The following is a 22,699-nucleotide window of genomic DNA, read 5'->3' as shown; positions in this document are numbered from 1 at the left end:
GCTAAGGCATATGAATGGGACATTAGAAAACATAGCAAGATCACAAATACTGAAAGTGTTAATAACAAAATTATTGAAAGTCAGTAAACAAAAATGTTTAACTGCATCACAATTATATCCAGTAAAAATTTTAGATCTCAGCTAAATATATAAGTAGTTTGAGGAGAAAAGTGTAAATAACAAATTTTTTAAAATAACAATTGCTGGAATGTTGAGGTGGTTCAGTCAGGTGGACATTTGGTTCAGGTCATGATCCCAGGGTCCTGGGATCCAGACCTACGTCTGGCTTCCTGCTCGGTGGGGAGCCTGCTTCTCCCTCTCCTACTGCCTGTACTCTCTCTCAGTATCTCTGTCACTATCTCTGTCTTTTTCTCTCAAACAAACAAACAAATAAATAAATAAAATCTTTAAAGAAAATCAGTTACAGATATAATTGCACATTTTTATTATTATGCATTGGGTATAATTGCATGGTATTTCTAGCATATAGAAATTTCTGAAGGTTGGGGAATTTTTATGGAAGATGGTTAAGGAAATTTACAAATGGTGAGAAATTACTCCTGGACCCTCAGGAAACATGGACTTTAAGAGAGAATGGGAAAATGCTTTCCATGGGGAAAAAAAAGACCACAAGAAATGTATACCAATAAAGACATTTCGAGCATACTGACAGAAAGGGAGTAGATCTATTTGCCTGGAACTGATGGTTCATGAGGAAGTAGGACAATCTTGAGATTCTGGCATCAGAGTACTAGAATGAGTTTATCCAAGGACTACTGAATGATCCTTAAAGATTTTGTAATATGTAAGTGACATGATGAAATGGTATTTTAGAGGGATCAATGTTTCATTACTGGTTCAATTTGTTTTTATCACTGACTTCAGAAAATTTACTTCTAAAATACATGTGAACCAGGGCGCCTGGGTGGCTCAGTGGGTTAAAGCCTCTGCTTTCGACTCAGGTCATGATCCCAGGATCCTAGGATCGAGCCCCTCATTGGGCTCTCTGCTCAGCAGAGAGCCTGCTTCCTCCTCTTTCTGCGTGCTTCTCTGCCTACTTGTGATCTTTGTCTGTCAAATAAATAAATTAAAAAAAAAAAAACCTTTAAAATACATGTAAAATCTATTTTTGAAGATAATTTATAGAAATTTTAATGACAAGTAACTATTACTTACAGGAGGACCATCAGCTCCAGGAAGTCCTGCAAGGCCTGGTTTTCCTTGTGGACCCTTTCAGATAGAAAAAGAGAATATTCTATTTTAAAAAGTGAGAATAATGAAAAGTCTGACTTTTACATAGGAATATACTATTAATAAAATTCTTAATAATTCTCTAGCTTTTATCTATAGGTGATAAACATTTAAATGACTTTTAGATATATGAAGAAAACATTGTATTGAGATAAATGAAAACCAAATCTGACATATGCCAAAAGCATGCTAGTTTTTCACCTGCTTTATAGTCCTAAATGTATCTTTTTTTAAATTTACAAATTAGTTTTTGCCTACCATAGTAAACTAGAACTTAGAGAATAAAAAGAAAAACAATATAGGTCAGGAATATATGGATTTATACCACTGAAGAAGTAAACATTGCATATTTCCATCAAAGAAATTAATAAGTGCTAATTCAAATAATGATACAGTAACACTGATGGAACATAACTAATTATTCAAATGTGTTAAGAAATATATCATAATGTGAAACTTATTCATAGGACACAAAGAAAAACAAATCTAATATTTTGATGTCAAGGGACATAACCTAATGTGCAACTATTAACCCCAAGTAACTATTCAACTCATTACTCTAGTTTCTTTTTGACCATGGATGGTTTCAAACGTCTTGTAACATGCCATTACTACAGTAGGAACATGGTAAGAATGACTACCACAAGAAGTAAACTTTTCTTGATAGGAAGACAGCCATTCTGCTGAGAATAATTAACTTCTCAGGTCTCCAGAACCCAAACAATTATTGCTTACTGGTCAAGTAATTAGGCAGAATTTAGAAACAATTAAAAGGGAAAAGCTATATAAGCAAGCCTAGGTACTGGACACAATATCCGTTTCCATTCCTAGAGAGTATTTAGGAAACGTGTTATATTTATACAAACTGAAAATCAAGAGTTTACAAGAGGTGTAACTTAAATCACAATAGAACAACAAAAAAATTGACAATAACCTTTAAACTGAACAATTTATATTTTCTAACCCAAGATAACTACATCTCACTTAAAGATTTAAATGTTTCCATTTACCACTCTTCAAAGTCAGTTTTAGTCAAGTAATCTAACATGTAATAACTATTGTAAACCATTATATTTTTAATGATAATATTCTGTCTATCACATAAATTACATTTTGCTCTCAAGACAGTGGTCCTATTTCTTCAAAATGAGATGTAAAGTACAAATGCAGAACTATTCCATTAATTATTCTTATCAGCAACTGTGATATTTTATGACAATAAACTATTAGCAATACTACATGGATTTTCTATTGTTGCTATATTTAAGGAACTAGAAATATTAAAAATCTTGAGCTATAAATAGATTTTTTTAAAAATATTAAGTTAACTATTTTGACTGGTGTGAGCTATTATCTCACTGTAGTTTTGATTTGTAGTTCCCTGATGATGAGTGATGTTTTCATGTGTCTCTTTGCCATCTGGAATCTTCTTTGGGAAAGTGTCTATTCATGCCTTTTGCCCATTTCTTAACTGGATTATTTGAGTTTTGGGGGGAAGTCGAGTTGGTAAGTACTTTATATTTTTTGGATACTAACATTTCATCAAATATGTCATTTGTAAATATCTTCTCCCATTCTGTAGGTTGCCTTTTAGTTTTGTTGACTGTTTCTTTTCACTGTGCAGAAGCTTTTAATTTTGATGTAGTATCAATAGTTTATTTTTGCCTGTGCTTCCCTTGCTTTAGGAGACATAGTTAGTAAGAACCTGATGTTTATAGTAGCATTATCAACGTTAGCCAAATTATGGAAAGAGCCCAAATGTCCATCAACTGAAGAATGGATAAAGAAAATGTGGTATATATATCTATATCTATATATATCCCTATATATATGTATATGTACACCACATCTATATATGTGTTTACATATATATGTGTGTGTATGTATATGGATATATAAAAACACACATATATACATATATAAAAATACATAAATACATATATAAATATATATGTGGAATATTAACCATAAAGAAGGATGAAATCTTGCCACTTTCAATAACATGGATGGAGCTAGAGAGTATTAAGCTAAGTGAAAAAAGTAATTTACTCAGAGAAAGACAAATACCATGTGATTTCACTCATATGTAGAATTTAAGAAACAAAAGAGATGAACATGGGGGAAAAAAGGAAACAGAGGCAAACCGAGAAACAGACTCTTAACTATGGAGCACAAACTGATAATTACTGGAGGGCAGCTTAGTGGGCAGATGGGATAAACAGGTGAGGAGGGGATGAAGGAGTGGACTTGTCACAGTGAGTACCAGGTGCTGTATTGTACACTGCACTGTATGTTAACTAGCTGGAATTTAAATGAAAACTCGGAGAAAAAAAAGTTAAAATCAATCCACCTCTTTCAGAATGGAAGCTCCGTGATAGCACAACATTTTGTCTTCTTTCTCAACTACCTGTTGTTTCCTTGGAGGGCTGGGACTTAAGTTGAACAAATGAATATCATATTATATTTTTTAGATTTTAATAAAATAATGAAAATTTATTGTTTCTATGCATTATGTTAAACAATTTATAGGTAGATAGGTAGGTAGATACACAGTCTTTTTTTTTTTTTAAATGGATATACAGTCCATTTTAAGCCTCAAACAATTTCATGAAGTATCATTGTCTAAAGAGTTTGGGTAAATTAGCCAATGTTAATATGTGACAGAGCTGCAGTATAAGTGAACACAGATCCATACCAAGCCTCAAACAATTTCATGAAGTATCATTGTCTAAAGAGTTTGGGTAAATTAGCCAATGTTAATATGTGACAGAGCTGCAGTATAAGTGAACACAGATCCATACCAAGCCTCAAACAATTTCATGAACTATCATTGTCTAAAGAGTTTGGGTAAATTAGCCAATGTTAATACGTGACAGAGCTGCAGTGTAAGTGAACACAGATCCATACCATGCTTCAAAGGCCTTGCCTTTGAAATTTACTTTGTGTCTTGTTATTTCATTCTTAACTCATAGAGTTACATAATACTATTTGTTTTCTCTAAAGCAATTAATATATGAGTGATATAAATACTGACATCAAACTATAGAAAATATTCAGTATATTCATGTTATCAAAATGTTAGAATAAAGAATATAGTTGTTTTATAATTTAGTTAATTAACACATTTATAAAATATTTTATCACAAATATAATAAAAGCACAGGCTATAATAACTTACGACAAAAATATAAAAGGGGAAATTTAAAACATATGACCGTATTTACATTTTATTTGTCAGATTAGACCATGGTCCAGTTGGAAACAGCATTTACCAAGATTTGGGAGATAAGGCTCTCAAGCCAGAACGAATAGAATACAGTGTATCATAAGGAAAATAAAACTAATATAGATGCAAAATAAAAATATATATGCAGTATAAATAGAACATGTTTCTCTCATGTTCTTGAGTTCCTTTCTTTTTTTGATGAAAAGAGACTGTCCTTGAACCCACAAGCTGGATACATTCCGATTGGAAAAAGAAGCTGCTTGGGCTGAAGACAGCTGTCTTCCCACCACAAGTACAGTGAACCAGTTGCTATATTTGACCTTTGGCTCAACAAACATAATGCAGGCATACTATTTTACCTTAAAAGCAAATTCCTCTTAGGAATCCAATGCATGGTAGATAATTGAATAGACATGCTCAAACACAATTTATTAGAAATATAGTAGACTCGTGATGAGCTAATCTAAAATATGGTAAAAGATGCCCAAGTTAAAATTTCTGGTCTAAAGTAAAAATTTGAAATCACTTTTGGCACATCTTTGATTCATGGGGCACTTTCCAACAGATCTCTTTGCTATATAGGAAATATGCACAAAAAAGTAGCTTAAAGATCACTTAAAGTTGATGTTAACTCTCACAACATAATAATAAGATAAGTAACTCAATTAAAATATTATCAAAGTATTTGAATTGGTATTTTACCAAAGAAGATATAGAAATAGCCAATAAGCACATGAAAAGATGCTCTACATCACTAGTGATTAGGGGAATGAAACTAATGCCACAATAGGATACCATTTCAGGCTGAGAAGAGTGACCATAATTAAGAAGGAAAGCAAACATCCATGAAGATCTGGAGAAACTAGAACTCTCCTACATTGCTAAAAGGAAGGAAATAATGGTGCAATTACTTGGAAAATAGTTTGGAAGCTTCTTCAAATGTTAAGCATTAAATTTACCATATGGCCCAGAAATTCCACTTCGAGGTGCCTACCCAAGAGAAATCAAAATATGTCCACACAAAGATCTATATGCAAATATTCATAGCAGCACTGTTCATAACAGCTCAAAAGAGTAAACAACTCATAAGTCCATCAGCTGCTAAATAAGTAACAAAATGTAGTATATTCCATTAATGGAATGCATTTGGCAATAAAAAGGAGCAAAAGTATTGATGTATGCCACAACATGAGTAAACCTTGAAAACTTTATGCCAAGTGAAAGAAGCCAAACACAAAGGTCACATATTACATCCATTTATGTGATTAAATTCATATTTTAAATTCATTCATATGTTTCATTCATATTAAATGTCCAGAAAAGGCAAATCTACAGAGACAGAAAGCAAATTAGTGGTTGTCTAAATCTGTGCATTGAACAGAGAGTGCAAATAGACATAAGGTTTCTTTCTGAGGTGGTATAAATATCTAAAATTTTGATTGTGACTGAGGGTTACGGAAAGGAGGGGAGTGAAGGGTTGGGGTAACTGGGTGATGGGTACTGAGGAGAACATGTGTGGTGATGAGCACTGAGAGTTCTATGCAACTAATGAATCATTGAACACTACATCAAAAACTAATGATGTACTATATGCTGGCTAATTAAACAAAATAATAAAAAATAAATAAAATTAAAAAATTCATGAAAAAAATTTGATTGTGGCACAGATCTGTAAATTTACTAAAACCTACTGACAAGTACACAGAATGAGTGAAATTTTATGATGTGAAATTATACCCCAATGAAGCTGCTTATTTAAAAAAAATAACATGTTCACAGAAATCAATGAACAAGGGGAAAAATTATTAAAAAGAACCAGCTAACAATGTACTGTACCTACAGGGGACAGGAACTATTACTTAAGGAATCCAGCAGAAGAAATCAGGGAGAAAGACATCTCTTTAATTAAAGATTTATTCTTGTTTTGCTCTAGACATTGAGTTATTAACAAGAACATCTTTGCCATTTATACATGAAAAATGGTGAGAATGATAACTTCACAATTTTCCCTTAATCAGATCTTGCTAGAAACCCTTTGTCGCAGGCAAACCGAATGACCTTTTTTTAAATAATGAGAAAGAAAAGAACCAAAATGAAGAGAAAACACTCCATTCATACTAGTGCATTTCTAAAATTAATATAGCTGAGAATGTCACATTTGGAAGCTATCCAAATGGAACTATGTGAATTTTATCATTTATAGTTCAGAGATGTATGAATGACTTCCCCCCTCTCATGGTACTCTCAAGGTTTTACTCCATATTAATTTTTTTTTTTAAAGATTTTATTTATTTATTTGTAAGAGACAGAGGGAGAGAGAGCAAGCGAGCACAGGCAGACAAAGAGGCAGGCAGAGGCAGAGGGAGAAGCAGGCTCCCTGCCGAGCAAGGAGCCCGATGTGGGACTCGATCCCAGGACCCTGGGATCATGACCTGAGCCGAAGGCAGCTGCTTAACCAACTGAGCCACCCAGGCGTCCCACTCCATATTAATTTCTTATGTGCTGAGCCATCTTGACATCTTATCAAAAACAGAAGGCAGGCTTTGCTTCTGCCTAAGGTTGACAACACAAAATTGGTGACCAGGCATTACCAGAACCACAGAGTAACTTACTTTTTCACCAGGAGGACCAATTGGACCTTGTGGACCAGGAAGACCCTATGTGAAAAGAATTTATTTCATATGTCAGGAACTTCATCATAAGAATACATTTTTTAAATAGAAAAATAACTTTCTACTTCCCATGAAATGAATCCTGAGAATCTATATACATTCCCCACATTTCCCAGAAAGTTTTGGAACACTGTGAGGCATTTTACACAGGCTACCCTTCTGGCAGTGGGACTGTAATACGATCCTAGTCAGAACCCTTCTGCAGGTGCTGGCATTTCATGAACACTGAATGACTCATTTTATTCTTGGAAAAAAGGGGCCTCTGCAAATTTGTTCAAATTTTTCAAAAAGGAAAAAAAGAATTATCTTCCTTCTTTCACGTTGCAAACATTTTTAACCCGATCCAGGAATGCTAAGGCTGTCTATGCTCTCATGAAAAGAAACCATCCTACCACAATATCTTAAAGGAGCTGAGGTGGCTTGGACTTACCTGAGGTCCTGGATTCCCTTGCTGACCTGGAGGCCCAGGCTCTCCTTGGGGACCCTGCCAGAGAAAAATAGAGTCTTTAATAGGGTTATTTCACATAATTCTTTTTTTTTTCTTCTCAGTTGAAAAACAGTCCCCAAATCAGTTTTCCCTATGGAGAATCTGGAAAATTTCGTAAGTATTAATGCTAGCAGAAGCTAATGGACTTAGCAAACTGTCGTAAGAAATTTTTTAGATTTAGCAACAAAAGTGGTTTGTTAGTACCTAGATTGCAGAAATGAGTTATTTTACAGATGGTTTCTACATACCATGTTTCCTTTTGGTCCTGGGGGGCCATCTACACCTGCAATACCCTTCAATAAAGAAAAAAAAATTTTGTATACATATTTACATATATGCAAATATTTTATATAAGTAATTACATACTTAATATATATGGATATTTATACATTTAAATGCTACAACAGAAATTTTTTTTTAAAAAATTAACCTAATACTATGACAACCACTAGACTAGGATTTAGAGATGAGGAAAAAGGCAAGATCTATACTCTTCTATCCAAGTCCCCATGGTATTCATAACAGCATAACAGCATAACAGCATTTTCCATTGTATGTTAGAAATTTAACATGAAACAAATAAAGTAGATAAACTAAAAAGAAGAGAAAAGAAAGAAGGAGTATGGGGGAGAATATAATAGATTTAACTGAGAGGCAGCATCTTAGAATACAACAAAGCAGTAAATACCTTGCTCTCTACTGAAGGCTTTTGTGGTCTTAAGCTTTAAAATGTCTGAAAACAAGCTTTTCCTAGAAAATCTGGAATATCTGGGGGCACCTGGGTGGCTCAGTGTGTTAAGTATCTGCCTTCGGCTCAGGTCATGATCTCAGGGTCCTGGGATGGAGCTCTGCATTGGGCTCTCTGCTCAGCGGGTAGCCTGCTTCCCGCCCCTCCCTCTCCTACCTGCCCCTCTGCCTTGTGATCTCTGTCTGTCAAATAATTAAATAAATAAGATCTCTAAAAAAGGAGCGCCTGGGTGGCTCAGTGGATTAAGCTGCTGCCTTCAGCTCAGGTCATGATCTCAGTGTCCTGGGATCGAGCCCCGCATCAGGCTCTTTGCTCAGCGGGAGCCTGCTTCTCTCTCTCTCTCTGCCTGACTCTCCACCAACTTGTGATCTCTCTCTCTCTGTCAAATAAATAAATAAAATCTTTAAAAAAAAAATCTTTAAAAAAATTTGTTTTAATATTTCCAACAATACATACAGGCTGCCCAGTAGGTCCTGGAGTTCCCCTTGGTCCCAGCAGACCTCGTGGACCCTAGAAGGAAAAAAAAATGTCCTCATAAGAAATGCCCTCAAAATACATTTCTTCATCCAAAGAAATTTTAATGTAATGTTTAGAGTAAAAATATCTCTACATCTTCTATTAACACACTGCCTGTGGTGTTTAAAATACCTTTTTTATGTAAGACAAATATCTCATATTTGACTCTCATATCTGACTGATATGGTATCTCATATCTGACTGATCTAAAAGTCAGAATGGGTAACAGGGAGTTTTAGCACAGACACTGTATATCTTTGAATCTATAAATTTACATATGAGTCACTTGGAAAATTTTAAAAATGGAAATAGCTTAATATTTTTTGTCACTTTTGTGTCATTTTTTTTATTTAAATGGCAACACTGAATCTTATTAAATCTTGTTATTCAATCAGATAGACTATACAAATCGAAAAATCCTAATTAACTTGTTTTATATTAGGTAAATTTCTTCTTGAGATAATATTCTTAAAGGGAAAGAAACAAAGAGGTGTTTAAACAAACTACCTATGTGGATAATAGAAATCATTTTCTTAAGAGATTTTTTTTAATTATTATTCTTGAAACATAATCAGTTTCTTCTCTTCTTTTTCCCCCTCCACCATCTGCTCCACCTTCTTTTCCTTCCTTAGAAAAATGAATATAGTAATGTACTGCCTCTCCCATTCCCTTGAGCTATTATGCCTTTAAATTGATAGGCTCTATAATGTGACAAGCTGGGACTGAAATTAAGAGGCCTGGCTCTAGTCTGGTCTTTTGATTAACTTGCTTTGGGTAAACTTTCCCAAATCAGTTTCCTCATTTATACAATTCAATGGAAAAACAATATAATCTAGCACATTTTATCCCTATATCTGATATATATTAGGCACCTAAGTTTTTGTTTCTTCTGGTTGTAAGATCCATTTATCCTAAATACATAAATAAATTCTGGAGTTAGTGATGATATTAAAAAATAAGATAAAACAAAAAAACAGCAACAAAAACTAGGTAAGATTTTTGGCTGAAAAGATGTTCTATTCCACATTTCTTTCAATTGACTAAGACTTTTTCTATAACAAAGCTCTAAGTACCTTCTTTGAAATTGTTTTCCCATAACAATTACCTGGTTGGTTAGCTTACATAAGACTGTATTGTCACCTGAGTTTATTATTGACTTTGTAACACCAGTCACTATTCTTCCAAAACAGAGTATTATTTTAAAAAGAAAGGAAGTTGCTTACAGCTTCACCTGGAAGACCCCTTGGTCCTATTTCTCCATCTTCTCCCTGTCATTGACAAAATAAATGGGAGGGTAAAACAATTAGACAATGTATCGACTCTTTGTTCTCTTACATTTTCATTTCAAATATTTACTAAAAGAAATTAAGTTTAATATACCCTCATTCCATCTTCTCCAGGAGGACCAGGAGGACCTTGGGGACCCCGTTCACCCTATTAAATAAATATAAATATGATTAGAAAATGAAATAAAGCAGAATGTTTAAAAGTCTATCCTACAGCTATCCTGCTGAATGTACAGACAACTTGGCAGGAAAATGTATACTTTCTTTGTCCTTCTCAGACACTGCAGAGATTAATCATAATTTTACATTAACTGACTTTATATATGACTGTGCTAGAAAAAAAAAAAAAAGTTCCTTCAATTTTAAAAACAAAAAGGTTTGGAAAAAAAAAATACCTAAAATGATTTTCACATAATTGTTACAAAGTATATCATGTAGAAAATTATTTTGCTGAAGATTGTTTTAAACAGAGATACACTTCAGTGGTTTTAATTTAATTTAAATTTTTTATGCTTCTAAGATTCATAATAAATCAGCACAATTAGAGACAGCTAAAGAAATTTTGGATTTTTTAAGAAACAAAATTGAGTATTTCTCTTGACATGGGGTAGGTATACACTAAATATCTCGCTAGACTTCCTTAGCGTTCTCTTTTCTTTTAATATTCTGCAGTTTACATAAGGTTTGTCTTATCTTTATTCCTAACTTCTGGAGAAGAAAAATGTGAAGGTCCAAAGTTTTTCTTTGTCTGAGAGACTGCCTCTTTGCTTAATTTCCCACTAAAAATATCCACTGAATTCCTGTTCAGCATGGTGGATTGTTTACCTTTTGCAAATTATAAGCTCTTGTGCCGGACTGCAAGCCTGTATTATCACTCGAACTAGCTTGTGGTGTCTATCTATGGGTACCATGTAACTTAGGATAATAAAATACAGTGCCCAGTATATTGTTATAGTAATGATAGACTGCCTGAAGTAGATTCTATTAAGAATATTTCCGCAAATGAAAGATAAGAGGGAAATTAGGGAGAGTAGCAAAAAATTAGAGGCAAAATTAAATCTCCACAGTCTTTCTATAAATACAATATTTTCCACATACATGTACATAAAGATTCTACCTGAATTTATATTTGCATGGTTAATGTTTAAAAATAATTGAAGAACTTATATTGATATTGCCTTTCTTCAAGTATGTAGTGGATATAATAATGTACTAAATTACTGATGCACAAGTATTTAATTTTCTGTTTTTGATTTCTTCGAGTCTGTAGATTGTAAAAAAATTCATAAAATTGCCATATTATCCCTGTATACAGAGTAACAGAATGGTTTATCTTACCCTGTGACCTTTGTCACCTGGCAGACCTGGAAGTCCATCAAATCCCCGATCTCCCTGTAAAATCATAATCGTCATCATTATCATCATCCATCACATTCCCACCCTAATTCTATACTGTAATGTAAATGTGAAATATTTGTTCATATCAAGAAACTCTATTTTAAAATATAAAATTTTTAGGGGTGAACTGACATACAAGATCTGAATACACAGATGTATGAGCTCCTGACCTTTGCCCCAGGTTCTCCAGGCATTCCTCTTCCTCCATCAGCACCTGGACGACCCTGAAAATGCCGAGCACATGACTAAGCAAAAAGGATTCCTCCTGGCACAGAGTAAAAGGAAACAAGATAACTGATAATTTCAGATGCCCTCAAAATACACAATGAAAACCAGTCCTACCCTTTTTCCAGGTTTTCCCGTTGGACCGGGCGGACCTTGAACACCACGGGGGCCCTATATCAAAACACCACAATTTATTCATTTGATGGAATTCTTGATCAATAAACTGAATCACACAGAGAGAGATGGTTTTTGAAATTTATAACTTCTTAGCTTTACGTCAATTGTTTTAACTTAAGAAAATTATTTCTTATGTAAAAGCTCAGATAAAACAGAAGAGAATCAATTTTTCTAATAATCTTCTTGCAAAAAAAAGTCATATTATTTTATTAAGTTTACAATTAATTAAAATTGATTAATTATATTAATTATAATTGTAATCAATTACAATTGATTAAAATTAAACAAAAGAAATACAAAGTGATATTTTAACCTTTAAAAAAATCCTTACTCACTTTATTCTCAAAATCTTAGGGTTTTACATTTCCCTTAACTGAAAACACTCTTAACCATCTATCTCATTCCTCTTTTCTTTCCAAACCCTTGTTTCTTCACCTTTCCCTTTATTTTTTGGAGATCCTCTTCCACATTCTTTTATTCAATTATCACATGGAATATAATTGTCTTTTTTCATATTTGAATCTCCTATTAAATTATTAATTCTGTGGTTTTAGACTAAATTGATCTTTTCTCCATTATACTCCTACAACTTAGCATACTGCCTGGTACATATTTCTTTCCATCATCTACAAAATGCTGGAAGATGATTTGGTGATTCCAGATGCAAATTATTGCCTGGTACCATGCCATGTCAGATTAAAGGTTAAAGATTCTCAGTATGTTTCTTTCTTTTAGCAATACGATATAATGTTATGTCAACAAACAATCCTAGGTGGGGCTTGATATTATTGATATTGATAATATTGGTATTATTAGGTGGGGCTTGATATACATTTTTTAAAAATAAAATTACACAGCTAATAATAGATCAAATGTAGCTCTGGTATACACATATAGGCCTTTATATTTAATTAACTATATCCTTTTTAAAGTTAAACAGTATGCCTACAATGAATGTGGTAGCAAATGCAACACATATTTAAAATTGTGAATAATTTTTATCATCACTGTACAATGCTGATTATAGAAATGTGAAATTAAAGTTGTCTAATAATTAGAGTTTAAAAGAATATAGTCTTTTAGAAAATTATTCTTCTGAGATGACTTTATCCTTTCTCCTAGCTGGAAGGCAAGGGGTGATCCTAGTAACACAAATCTTAGTTTTTAATGAAATTAACCTTCATTTAAAAAAAATATATTTTTACAGGTGCCTGGGTGGCTCAGTGGGTTAAGCCTCTGCCTTTGGCTCAGGTCATGATCTCAGGGTCCTGCGATCGAGTCCCGCATCGGGCTCTCTGCTCAGCGGGGAGCCTGCTTTCCTTCCTCTCTCTCTGCCTGCCTCTCTGCCTACTTGTGATCTCTGTCTGTCAAATAAATAAATAAAATCTTTAAAAAAAAAAAAAAAGGTGGTCTTATAAATAAATAAATAAATAAAAATAAATATGTTTTTACGGGCATCTAGTGACTCTGTTGGTTAAACTTCAAATTCTTGATTTCAGCTCAGGTCATGATCTCATGGTCCTGGGATAGAGCCCTGCAGAGAGCTCTATGCTCAGTGCAGAGTCTGCTTGGGATTATCTCTCTCTCTTTCCTACTGCCCCTCTCCCTGATTTCACTCTCCCTCCCTCTCTCTCTCTCTCTCTAAAATAAATAAATAAAATCCTATAAATAAATAAATGTATTTTTTAAATGTCACATTTTGTTTTTCTGATTTCTAGAATAAGTAGACTTCATAATGTGCTTATATTGAATATTTCTACCTACTTACTATTCATTAAAGGAAAAATAATACTTTTAATTTGGTACCATGTAAATCTAAGATCTTTTTAAAATTTTCAGCTCAGATGTTCTCAATTCTCATAATTTCCTCAATTCTACAAAAGGTTTGAAGTTAACGTCTTTTAAGTATGTTAAATATTCTTTCTGGAAGTATATGCTAGATTTACACTCCACAGAAAATATCATGGGTTTGGGGAACCTGGGTGGCTCAGTGGGTTAAGCCTCTGCCTTTGGCTCAGGTCATGGTCTCAGGATCCTGAGATTGAGCCTGCACTGGCCTTTCTCCCCCTCTCTCTCTGCCTGCCTCTCTGCCTACTTGTGATCTCTCTCTCTCTGTGTCAAATTAATTAATTAATTAATTAATCTTAAAAATACAACAACAAAGTAAGAGACACTTTCAGCATCAAATAGTAATTGTGATAGATTAAAGCACATAAATATGTTTAAAAAAAATATCATGGGTTTGAGGCAAGGCCACTATAAAGTACAGCTATAGTAGTTGTGCTCTGCTCTGTACAATCTCAAGCCAATTTAATATTCTGAAGGCCTATTACTATCAAGCCTTTTCCATCCTAGCTTATTATCTTCTTTTAATATTGTTTAAATTAATCAAGTTATTGGCAGTCAACTGGCCCCTAGGGATTTTTCAATTAAAGGAGGTGATATGAACTTAAAAGTAATTTAAGTAATTTCTTTACTCATAAAACAGATGACAGATACTTCAATTACCCTACAGGATAAAATGAAGTCAAAAATAAAATAAGTGAAATAGACTATTTTTTTTTCTTTTTTTTACCTGAGGACCTGGATCACCACTCTCACCTTTGGCACCAGATGAACCAGGCCCCCCCTATAGAGAAAAAGAAAGAATAAAATCATTTAATTGACTAATAATTCCCTAACTACTATTATCCTACCATTTTCATGTAATAGAGTCAAACACCATTCAAAACAGGTTTCATTAAATTGGTATAATTTTATTAATTAATTCAATAAAATTTTCAAGCCCTTTGAAATATATCTCTTCTCAGATTTATTGCATTCCAGTGTGTAAACTATCTTTAAGTCTCTATTTTACACATAACTACCAATTTCACCAAATCACATTGAAATTTTCTTTAATGTACATGTCATCACAGTACTTACGATAATACACAAGGCACTATTTATTATACTGTGATGTAGTTCTACATCACAGTATACCTGATTCACACTTTTACTGAATCAGGTATACACTGAATCCATTTATACAGCAAGGACTTGGCAAAATGTTATTGCGTTTACACTCAGAAATTTCCCAGACACTGAATTCTATAGCAATAAAATGTCAAGAACAGATGCTACAACCATCATTATAATTGTCCTGAAATAATGTCAAAGAATTTTTCCCAAAGTGGTTTTTTTATTTCCTACAAGAAAAAGTCCTTATGACAAAAGCCTCTTACAAATGTTTACATAACTCAAAAAGTGCAATAAAAACCTGGCACATTAACCAGAAAAATATAAAATCACATTATAAAAGTGTTGTTTTAAAAATAAATACGAGGCTGTTCGTTCCCTTAAAAAGCTTTAGGATATTAACACTGAACATGGTGATAACAGTTACTTCATATGGAAGAAGTATATGTTGGGTGTTTAAGAAGTTTCTGATATATTTAAATCAATATATATTCAAATAATGGTGTATTGAATCATTATAAAAAAGATCAAAATTGCGCTAAGTCTGGAAATGTTAGCTATCTAGAGCCTCCTGGTGGCTCTAAAGGAAAATAACTATTAATCTGACTCCTAGGAAATATGGGAAGTCAAGTAACCTGAATATTCTAACCTGGAAAATTAAACAATAATAGCCTTAACGCTTCTAATTAAGAATTCTTGCAACTAAATTTTTTCAAGAGAAAACCTGGGGTTCTATATTAAATTAAATTATTAATCACTGAATTGAACACCTTTATAAGACAGTCAATTTTTTAATTAATTTACTGCATTATATTCTGTGTATATAAGCACTAACTATTCAACAAATTATAATTATTTTGTCCAAATACTTACTCTAAAAATTATCATGCAATAACTGACAGTAACAGAATAGAAAATATAACCACAGTATTTTCTGTTTCCTCTATGTTTTATACTGTAAGCCTCTATTTGTCTAGGAAAGCAATCAGAGAAAACAACTGAATGAAGAATTTTTCATTGGAAGAATGTTTATGTTTGTATCTCAATATATTAATGTAGACTTTTTCCTTTTATATAAAATAGTTTTAGACTCTAGGATCAACAGATATCTGAAAGTCTATCATAATTTGAAGTTTGGGAGCAAAGGATAATAGAAGAGAAAATGCTGAAAAGAAACAAAATGATGTTTTTATCTCAACACCTATTTTTAATACTTAAGGAAGATAAAGATTCCCATAACAAAGACTTAAGTAGTGAAATCAATTAATCTTGTGTCCAGTTTATGACACTGAGAATGTGTATGTGGTTGCCAATTTTTTCTCCTTGCCAACACGTTGTGCATGACTGATCCTCAGTAATTGTTTGGTGAAAACAGCAACTGCTACTTGAACATGCTTACATTGCTTCTGCTATTCACTACCCTGACCCTCTACAAACCCACTAAGGTTTATGCTTGTCAGGATGATATGAAAGAAAATTCCTTTGGAAAATGCAGTTTTAGAGACCCTGTAGTGATATTTATAAATTAGGTAATATATGGCGGTATTTCCCAAACATGCTTAGAATCAGCCTGGTGCACTCATTAAAAATATATTTTGCCACACCAATCCTGAATGACAGAATCACAAGTTTGGGGTCCCAGGAACTGTTATTTTTAATAAAATATACAGATAATTCTTCTGTCCCCAGATTTATAAAGTTTTAGCATATTTCTGGCTTTCCTCAGTCATGTGAAATTGAGTTATCACTAACAAACTGTTAAATATTAACTGTTTCTTCATTTGTTAAGGAACATAGACTCTTCCATGTTTCTTATTACTTTGCCAGAACATATGTTCTACATGAGCCCATATCATTGAGTATATATACCTGACTGTATAACCTTCAAAATATATAACCTGTACAAATTTTAAAGACTGAACTAAGAGAACCAAAAATTTATGTAAACTACATAACAAATCTTTGAATAAAATACATGAAGAAAACTACTGAACTAATTAGTAAGATCAGTAAAACAGATTAAATAGGAGACATTAGCTTGATTCGAACTTGAATAAATTATTTTGCTGTGTCTACTAAGTAACTAAAATGTAAGATTTTAATGTTCACAGTAATGCTTTCTATAAACACCACTATTTCTATAAAATACATTGAAAACATATAAAATCATATGAAAGAATAGGAGGAATGGCTTGTTTTTACAGAAAAAGAAATACTTTAAAATAGAAATTATTTATTCAATTAATTCTAAAATCAATCAGAGCTGAGGTTGGACTCCTATGATTTTCTTTTTTCTTAAGAAAAAATATGACTTGAAAAGAATCTTTGTGTTTCTTTGTGAATTGCTACATTGCTTAACATTTGGTAAAAGTTTCAAAATATTTGAACATATTTTTTAAAAACCACTTGGAAAATATTAGCTTATTAGCAAGGTTACATGGAAAAATAAAACACTCATTTTCCAACAGTTTCCAAAAGACAAATTAATTTTTCTAATATCTGAAGCACTTTATGGAATACTGAAGGTAAACTCAAGTTTAAGCCAAGTATCCTACTTGCTTCCCAGATTATGGAATAATTTAACTGACCTCAAATACTTTTTTTTTAATGAAAATTCTATTTAACATAATAATTTAATGTCCAATTAAATTTTAATAACTTGGAATATTATGCAAATAAATTACATTTATGATTTGAAAAATTAATAGATATGTGACTCAATTATATTTTCCATTGTATTTATTTGATTTGAAAATTCTTCATTGAAATCTTTTTATCAAAACTTACTGAGGACTGGATTGAAACAGACTTTTAAAATGGAAACAAAATCAAGCATAAGTAGGTGTATGTATCCTTTTTTTATCAGCTAGAAATATGAACAATGCTTGGCCAAAGCTGCACAAGGAATTACTAATATGTGGATTTAAACATACATTATCTTATTGAGTAACATACCACAGGACCCGGTCTTCCAGTTAGACCCATCGGGCCAGGTGGGCCTCGCAGAGCAATCTAGAAAATAAAGAAGATCAAACTCAGGGATGCTCTCCTGGATAAGCATATTAAACCATAATATTCATTTGCATGAGCTACCTCTAAGTAACAGATGATCAACACAGGTATAATAGCTACATGCTAGAAAGAGTGCCTGATTACTGAAGAACTGCAAGTTTCTAGAATGACAAATGACCTAAACAAGTATCAATTTTCTTTAAACTGTTGTATCTTGTATACAATCTTGTACCATATATTATTATGATGATATTATAATGACATATATTCAACAATAGAAGTTAAAATAGATTTTAGTATAGCTAATATTTTATAGTTTTTCTACTCTGAAGCCAACTTCAGAATAACATAAAGACTTCTCTTAAACATGCTGGCACACTTATCATTGAAAATCCTTTTAGAGGTGAACAATTTGAGGTGCTTTAAGTAAAAAGTTTCTAGTAATAATTTAGGAAAAACTATAACAGTTAAAGCCAGATAGCGAGCAAAATTGATCAGAAAATATGCTAATACACTTCTTTTTACCAAATCCCAAATTTAACATTACAAGAAAGATACATTCACTTTGTATAATAATAGGCATGATAGATTGATTACATGCACTATTGATACTGAGTATTAGAAATGTGAAATTAGCAAACTTGAAAAGCTGGAACAAGTGGAGTACACAGGGTAAATATTTGATAGATGTTAAATTAGTATGGTGAGCTATTTTTTAATATTAGTGATTCCAAAGATGAATATTTAGATTATCAAAACAGATATAAAAATAATACTGTAACAGAAATAATTGTAAAATCATATTAGAAAAGTGCATGAGATGAAAACAGTAGTATCTTCAAAGTTCCACTACTGACTCACCATGAGATTTTTGACAATACACTTCTTAATCCTTGAGATTAAATATCTGAAAAATTGGAATTATAATGCTTGCTACCTATTTCCAAATAGGTTAAAAGGTCTAATAAAATGAGGAATTCAATGGCCTCATAAAACATTTAAGCTCAAATAATTACCTTAAATTTGTGGAAAGTAATATAATTTATAAGATGAATTGTAGGAATCATTAGCAAGTTATTTTAAATACTTTTAGGTAAGTGTTAAGCCAAAGTCTAGTAAACAAATTCTTAAATGTCTGTCTTTATACATGATGGTATAATAATATACCAAATAATGGCATTTTTTCAGATTGACAGATTTAACAAATATGTAAATAAATAGAGTAAATTATACTCTTTACTTATGTTTTCAGATATTTTATACACTCATAAATGTATGATAGACATATAAATGTTAAATTTTATATACTCATAAATTTATCCAAAGTTATCACAGAAATGATTTATATCACCTAGAAAGTGGGTCCATATCCATACCAAATGCAAGCCCTCTATTTCCTTTTTCCTTAAAGAAAAATCCTATACTAGGAATAAAAGTATTAAATGACTTTCAACTCTTCCCTAGTCCATTCTTTAGACTTTTTAATTGAGGTGAGTTTAAAAAATAAATATAATTATAGGTCTTATAAGATAGAGATAGTGGAAACTTTCAGCTAATGAATGATTATAAGCAATGGATTTTGTAAAAACATTATAGATTATGATTAGAACTTAAATATATATTTGAAGGTTTCTTTCTTATATGAGAATGCTTACAAAAACTTAATTTGATGGATTATTTGAGCTATCCTGAATAATTTATTAGATTAGCAGGAAAAAAAATATTTCAAACCTTATTCTTTTACTTTTATAAATCATCAACTTCTGTCTTAACAGAAGCTGTATGTGAGCAATAGAGAGTACTATGTGTAAATCAGTCAGTACTCTTAAAAAAAAAATTAGAAAATATGTGTTATGGTTTGTGTGTTATTGCCAGGATTATAAATGGCAATACTGCAAAGGTCAGTCATTTAACTTTAATATTCAATTAAAGAAAATATTCTTACTGAAAAAAATAGGTTATAACCTCAGCATTTTTTCTGTCCAAATTCAGTGTACTATCCAGAAGTATTTTATTTATAATAGTAGCATCTTCCAGATGCAGGCAGACACACACACACACACACACACACACAAAATCAGCTTATGGGAATACATCTCATTCTTTCTTACCCGGGCCTGCTGAAGAATTGCCTGGGCCTGAGCTTCCTGAGCAGAGATGGTTGGTCCTTTGGAGCTATCACCACCGTAACGAAACTAAGGAAAGGGAACGTAAAGAAGCTCAAAATTAGCCTTTGTCAAATAGTGCCTTAATTACTAATTAAAAACTATTTACTGAAAATGGTTGGATTTTACAAAAGTATTAGGTCACTTATATGAATCAAGATACTTAGATTTCTTTTTTAAAATTCTTCTGCCCATATTGGAAGTTCTCAGGATCATGTTTATCATTTGTAGAAGAGACTAGAGATTTCCAATTTTAAATTCCATAATCTCTGAAAAATCTGGAATAAGTCATCCTATATTTTTTACCTGTACAAATGCTACCTCCCTCTATTTACTCATTTTTAAAAATTCCAAATGTACTCAGTTCAGTGACGGTTATAGATCAATTGCTATTTTGTTGAGCAAAACTTTTGGAATCTCTATAAATACAGTGGAAATCGTCCTGGAGATAAATTCGTTTTGTTATTTTTTTGTTAAGTAATTATAATAGGAAACTCACCCTCCCAGTATCCTTCCATAAAATTCTAAAATCCTAAAGCTACCTTTTAAATTTTAATTCGAAATGCAGCAGGAATCAATTTCTTACTCTGATTATTACTTGAAATTTTATTGCATTTAAACAAATTAAATTGGTTTTTTTTGTTTGTTTGTTTTGTTTTGTTTTTTCTCCCAGAGAACAAGGGCAACTTTAAAAAGCAATCTTAAGGTAAAACAATTTTTGAGCAATGAATAATGACAATATAAATATATCTTCTTTAAAAAGCATCAACTGTTATCTCTGTGGTGATAAATAGCATATTAATTTTATGTTAAGTAATACATGAAATGCATGTTAATCCTATGACTCAGGATAAAGCACATGGTTGGAAATATTAAGAACAACCTCTAAGCTTCGCTGTCAAAGTTTAATCAAATAACAAAACCTTAGTTCTAATGCAGAGATTGATATTTACCAAATTTTTGCTCTAGTAAAATTTCCTGTCATTTCTAAAGTCTGCTTGACTTCAAGTATTTCTACCTCATACAATGGTTTTTAGTTAACTGATCTGTAATACAGTTCAGCAATATTTTTCAACAATAAGATGATGAATTATTAAATTATCTTTATAGCAGTAAGAAAACCCATACCGGTAACATTAACATGGTACCAGGAGGACCAGGCAGACCATCAGCCCCTGGTAAGCCAGGACGTCCTGGGGGACCCTAGGAAAGTAAATCATCAAAATTAATAAATAAATTAAAGAACCAAATTTATTAGAAATAGAATAGCATTTAATAGAATTAGTCCACATTAACTAATCTGCATTTGTTTTCCCCTCCTTGGTTCATCTCCTTTCAGTATGTACCTAGAAAGGGTTTTTGTTTTCGTTTTTAAGCGCTGAGCATGGAGCCCAATGTGGGGCTTGAGATGAAGACCTGAGCTGAGATCAAGAGTTGGAGGCTCAACTGACTGAGCCACCCAGGTGCCCTGGAAGGGTTGTTTTTCATTGCACTAGTTTTACAGGATTTTAATAATGCACAAAGTTATTGGCTACTCAAGGATGGAGGAAAAACAGGGAGAGATTTTTTAAAGAGTTTGGACTGACTTAAGACAAGTGGTCAATTTAACATGCGATCTAGGACATGCTTTTCAAATCAGAATTCAGGCTTATTAACTCAGTCTATCAGAATCCAACTAAATATTCATCAGAGTTCATGGAAAACCTGTCTCAACTGAGACTAAAGAACTGAATCTAATGTAGCAGGTTCATCTCAATGTGGAAATTTGTTGAAAATGAAAGTTTTCTTACTAATTATAATATAGGTAAATGCACAGTCTTCATCCTCACTTCTAAAATTATAGTTAGGAAAGTTAACCAAAATATTAGACAATGAACTCAATGGTTTCTCTGTCTTTAAGTGAGAAGGATAACATGTTAAGCTTGTAGAATATTTTATAATTATTTTAATCTATTTTTTTTTAAATAAAGAATCTCTTCACTCACCCTCTCTCCAGGGTCACCAGGAGGTCCAGTGGGGCCCTGTAGACCAGGAGGACCCATAAGACCCTACAAAGAAATAAACCATGATTTGAGTCAGTTCTTATTATCATTCAGGCAAATTCATTCTACCAAAATCAAGAGCTCACTTTATATTTCCATAAATATACACTTGTCACCCAAACTATTGCCCTATTTACCTTCCTATGAAAAGACAACATATAGGAAACCACTCTGTCACTAACTCAGCGACTCCTCTATGAAGCTGCTCTCAGGGTTGAAGCAGACATTCCAAGGAAAAACAGGAAAGGAAACTATGCCAATATAAAGTCCCTGAAGTAGAAGTTGGTTTCCAATTCTTATTGAAGCAATGTTATACTCGGACAATTAGACCTCAGAAATGTGATAGCAAAGTTGAAATGTAGAAATCATTTAGCTTGGAGCCATTTTTACATTTTCCTTTATGGATAAAAGGAATTTAAAGGCATCAGCATAACATATCTATTTCAGATGACAAGAAATTAATTAATTCCACAAAAGACAGTGATTTCTCACAAAGTCAGATCAGTACAACTACCTGAGAATAAAGACACACTGAG

General features: G+C 32.4%; 1 protein-coding gene across 6 annotated transcripts in view; it reads right to left on the bottom strand.

Annotated features, from left to right (window-relative positions):
- Positions 1-22,699, bottom strand: part of COL11A1 (collagen type XI alpha 1 chain) — a 201,878-nt gene that overhangs the window by 101,576 nt on the left and 77,603 nt on the right. For all 6 annotated transcript variants that reach the window (XM_032302425.1, XM_032302426.1, XM_032302429.1 and 3 more), the window contains 15 exons: positions 22,107-22,169; positions 21,250-21,324; positions 20,068-20,151; positions 17,900-17,956; positions 14,562-14,615; positions 11,927-11,980; positions 11,755-11,808; positions 11,525-11,578; positions 10,281-10,334; positions 10,124-10,168; positions 8,841-8,894; positions 7,885-7,929; positions 7,580-7,633; positions 7,090-7,134; positions 1,177-1,230 (listed from right to left, as the gene is read on the bottom strand). In XM_032302425.1, the coding sequence (XP_032158316.1) occupies positions 1,177-1,230; positions 7,090-7,134; positions 7,580-7,633; positions 7,885-7,929; positions 8,841-8,894; positions 10,124-10,168; positions 10,281-10,334; positions 11,525-11,578; positions 11,755-11,808; positions 11,927-11,980; positions 14,562-14,615; positions 17,900-17,956; positions 20,068-20,151; positions 21,250-21,324; positions 22,107-22,169 (846 nt within the window). The remainder of the gene's footprint in view (positions 1-1,176; positions 1,231-7,089; positions 7,135-7,579; positions 7,634-7,884; positions 7,930-8,840; positions 8,895-10,123; positions 10,169-10,280; positions 10,335-11,524; positions 11,579-11,754; positions 11,809-11,926; positions 11,981-14,561; positions 14,616-17,899; positions 17,957-20,067; positions 20,152-21,249; positions 21,325-22,106; positions 22,170-22,699) is intronic.

The sequence above is a fragment of the Mustela erminea genome, chromosome 10 (assembly GCF_009829155.1).
Source record: "Mustela erminea isolate mMusErm1 chromosome 10, mMusErm1.Pri, whole genome shotgun sequence".
Taxonomy (NCBI): domain Eukaryota; kingdom Metazoa; phylum Chordata; class Mammalia; order Carnivora; family Mustelidae; genus Mustela; species Mustela erminea.
The sequence above is the reverse complement of the archived record's forward strand: the minus strand, read 5'-3'. Positions and strand labels throughout refer to the sequence as shown.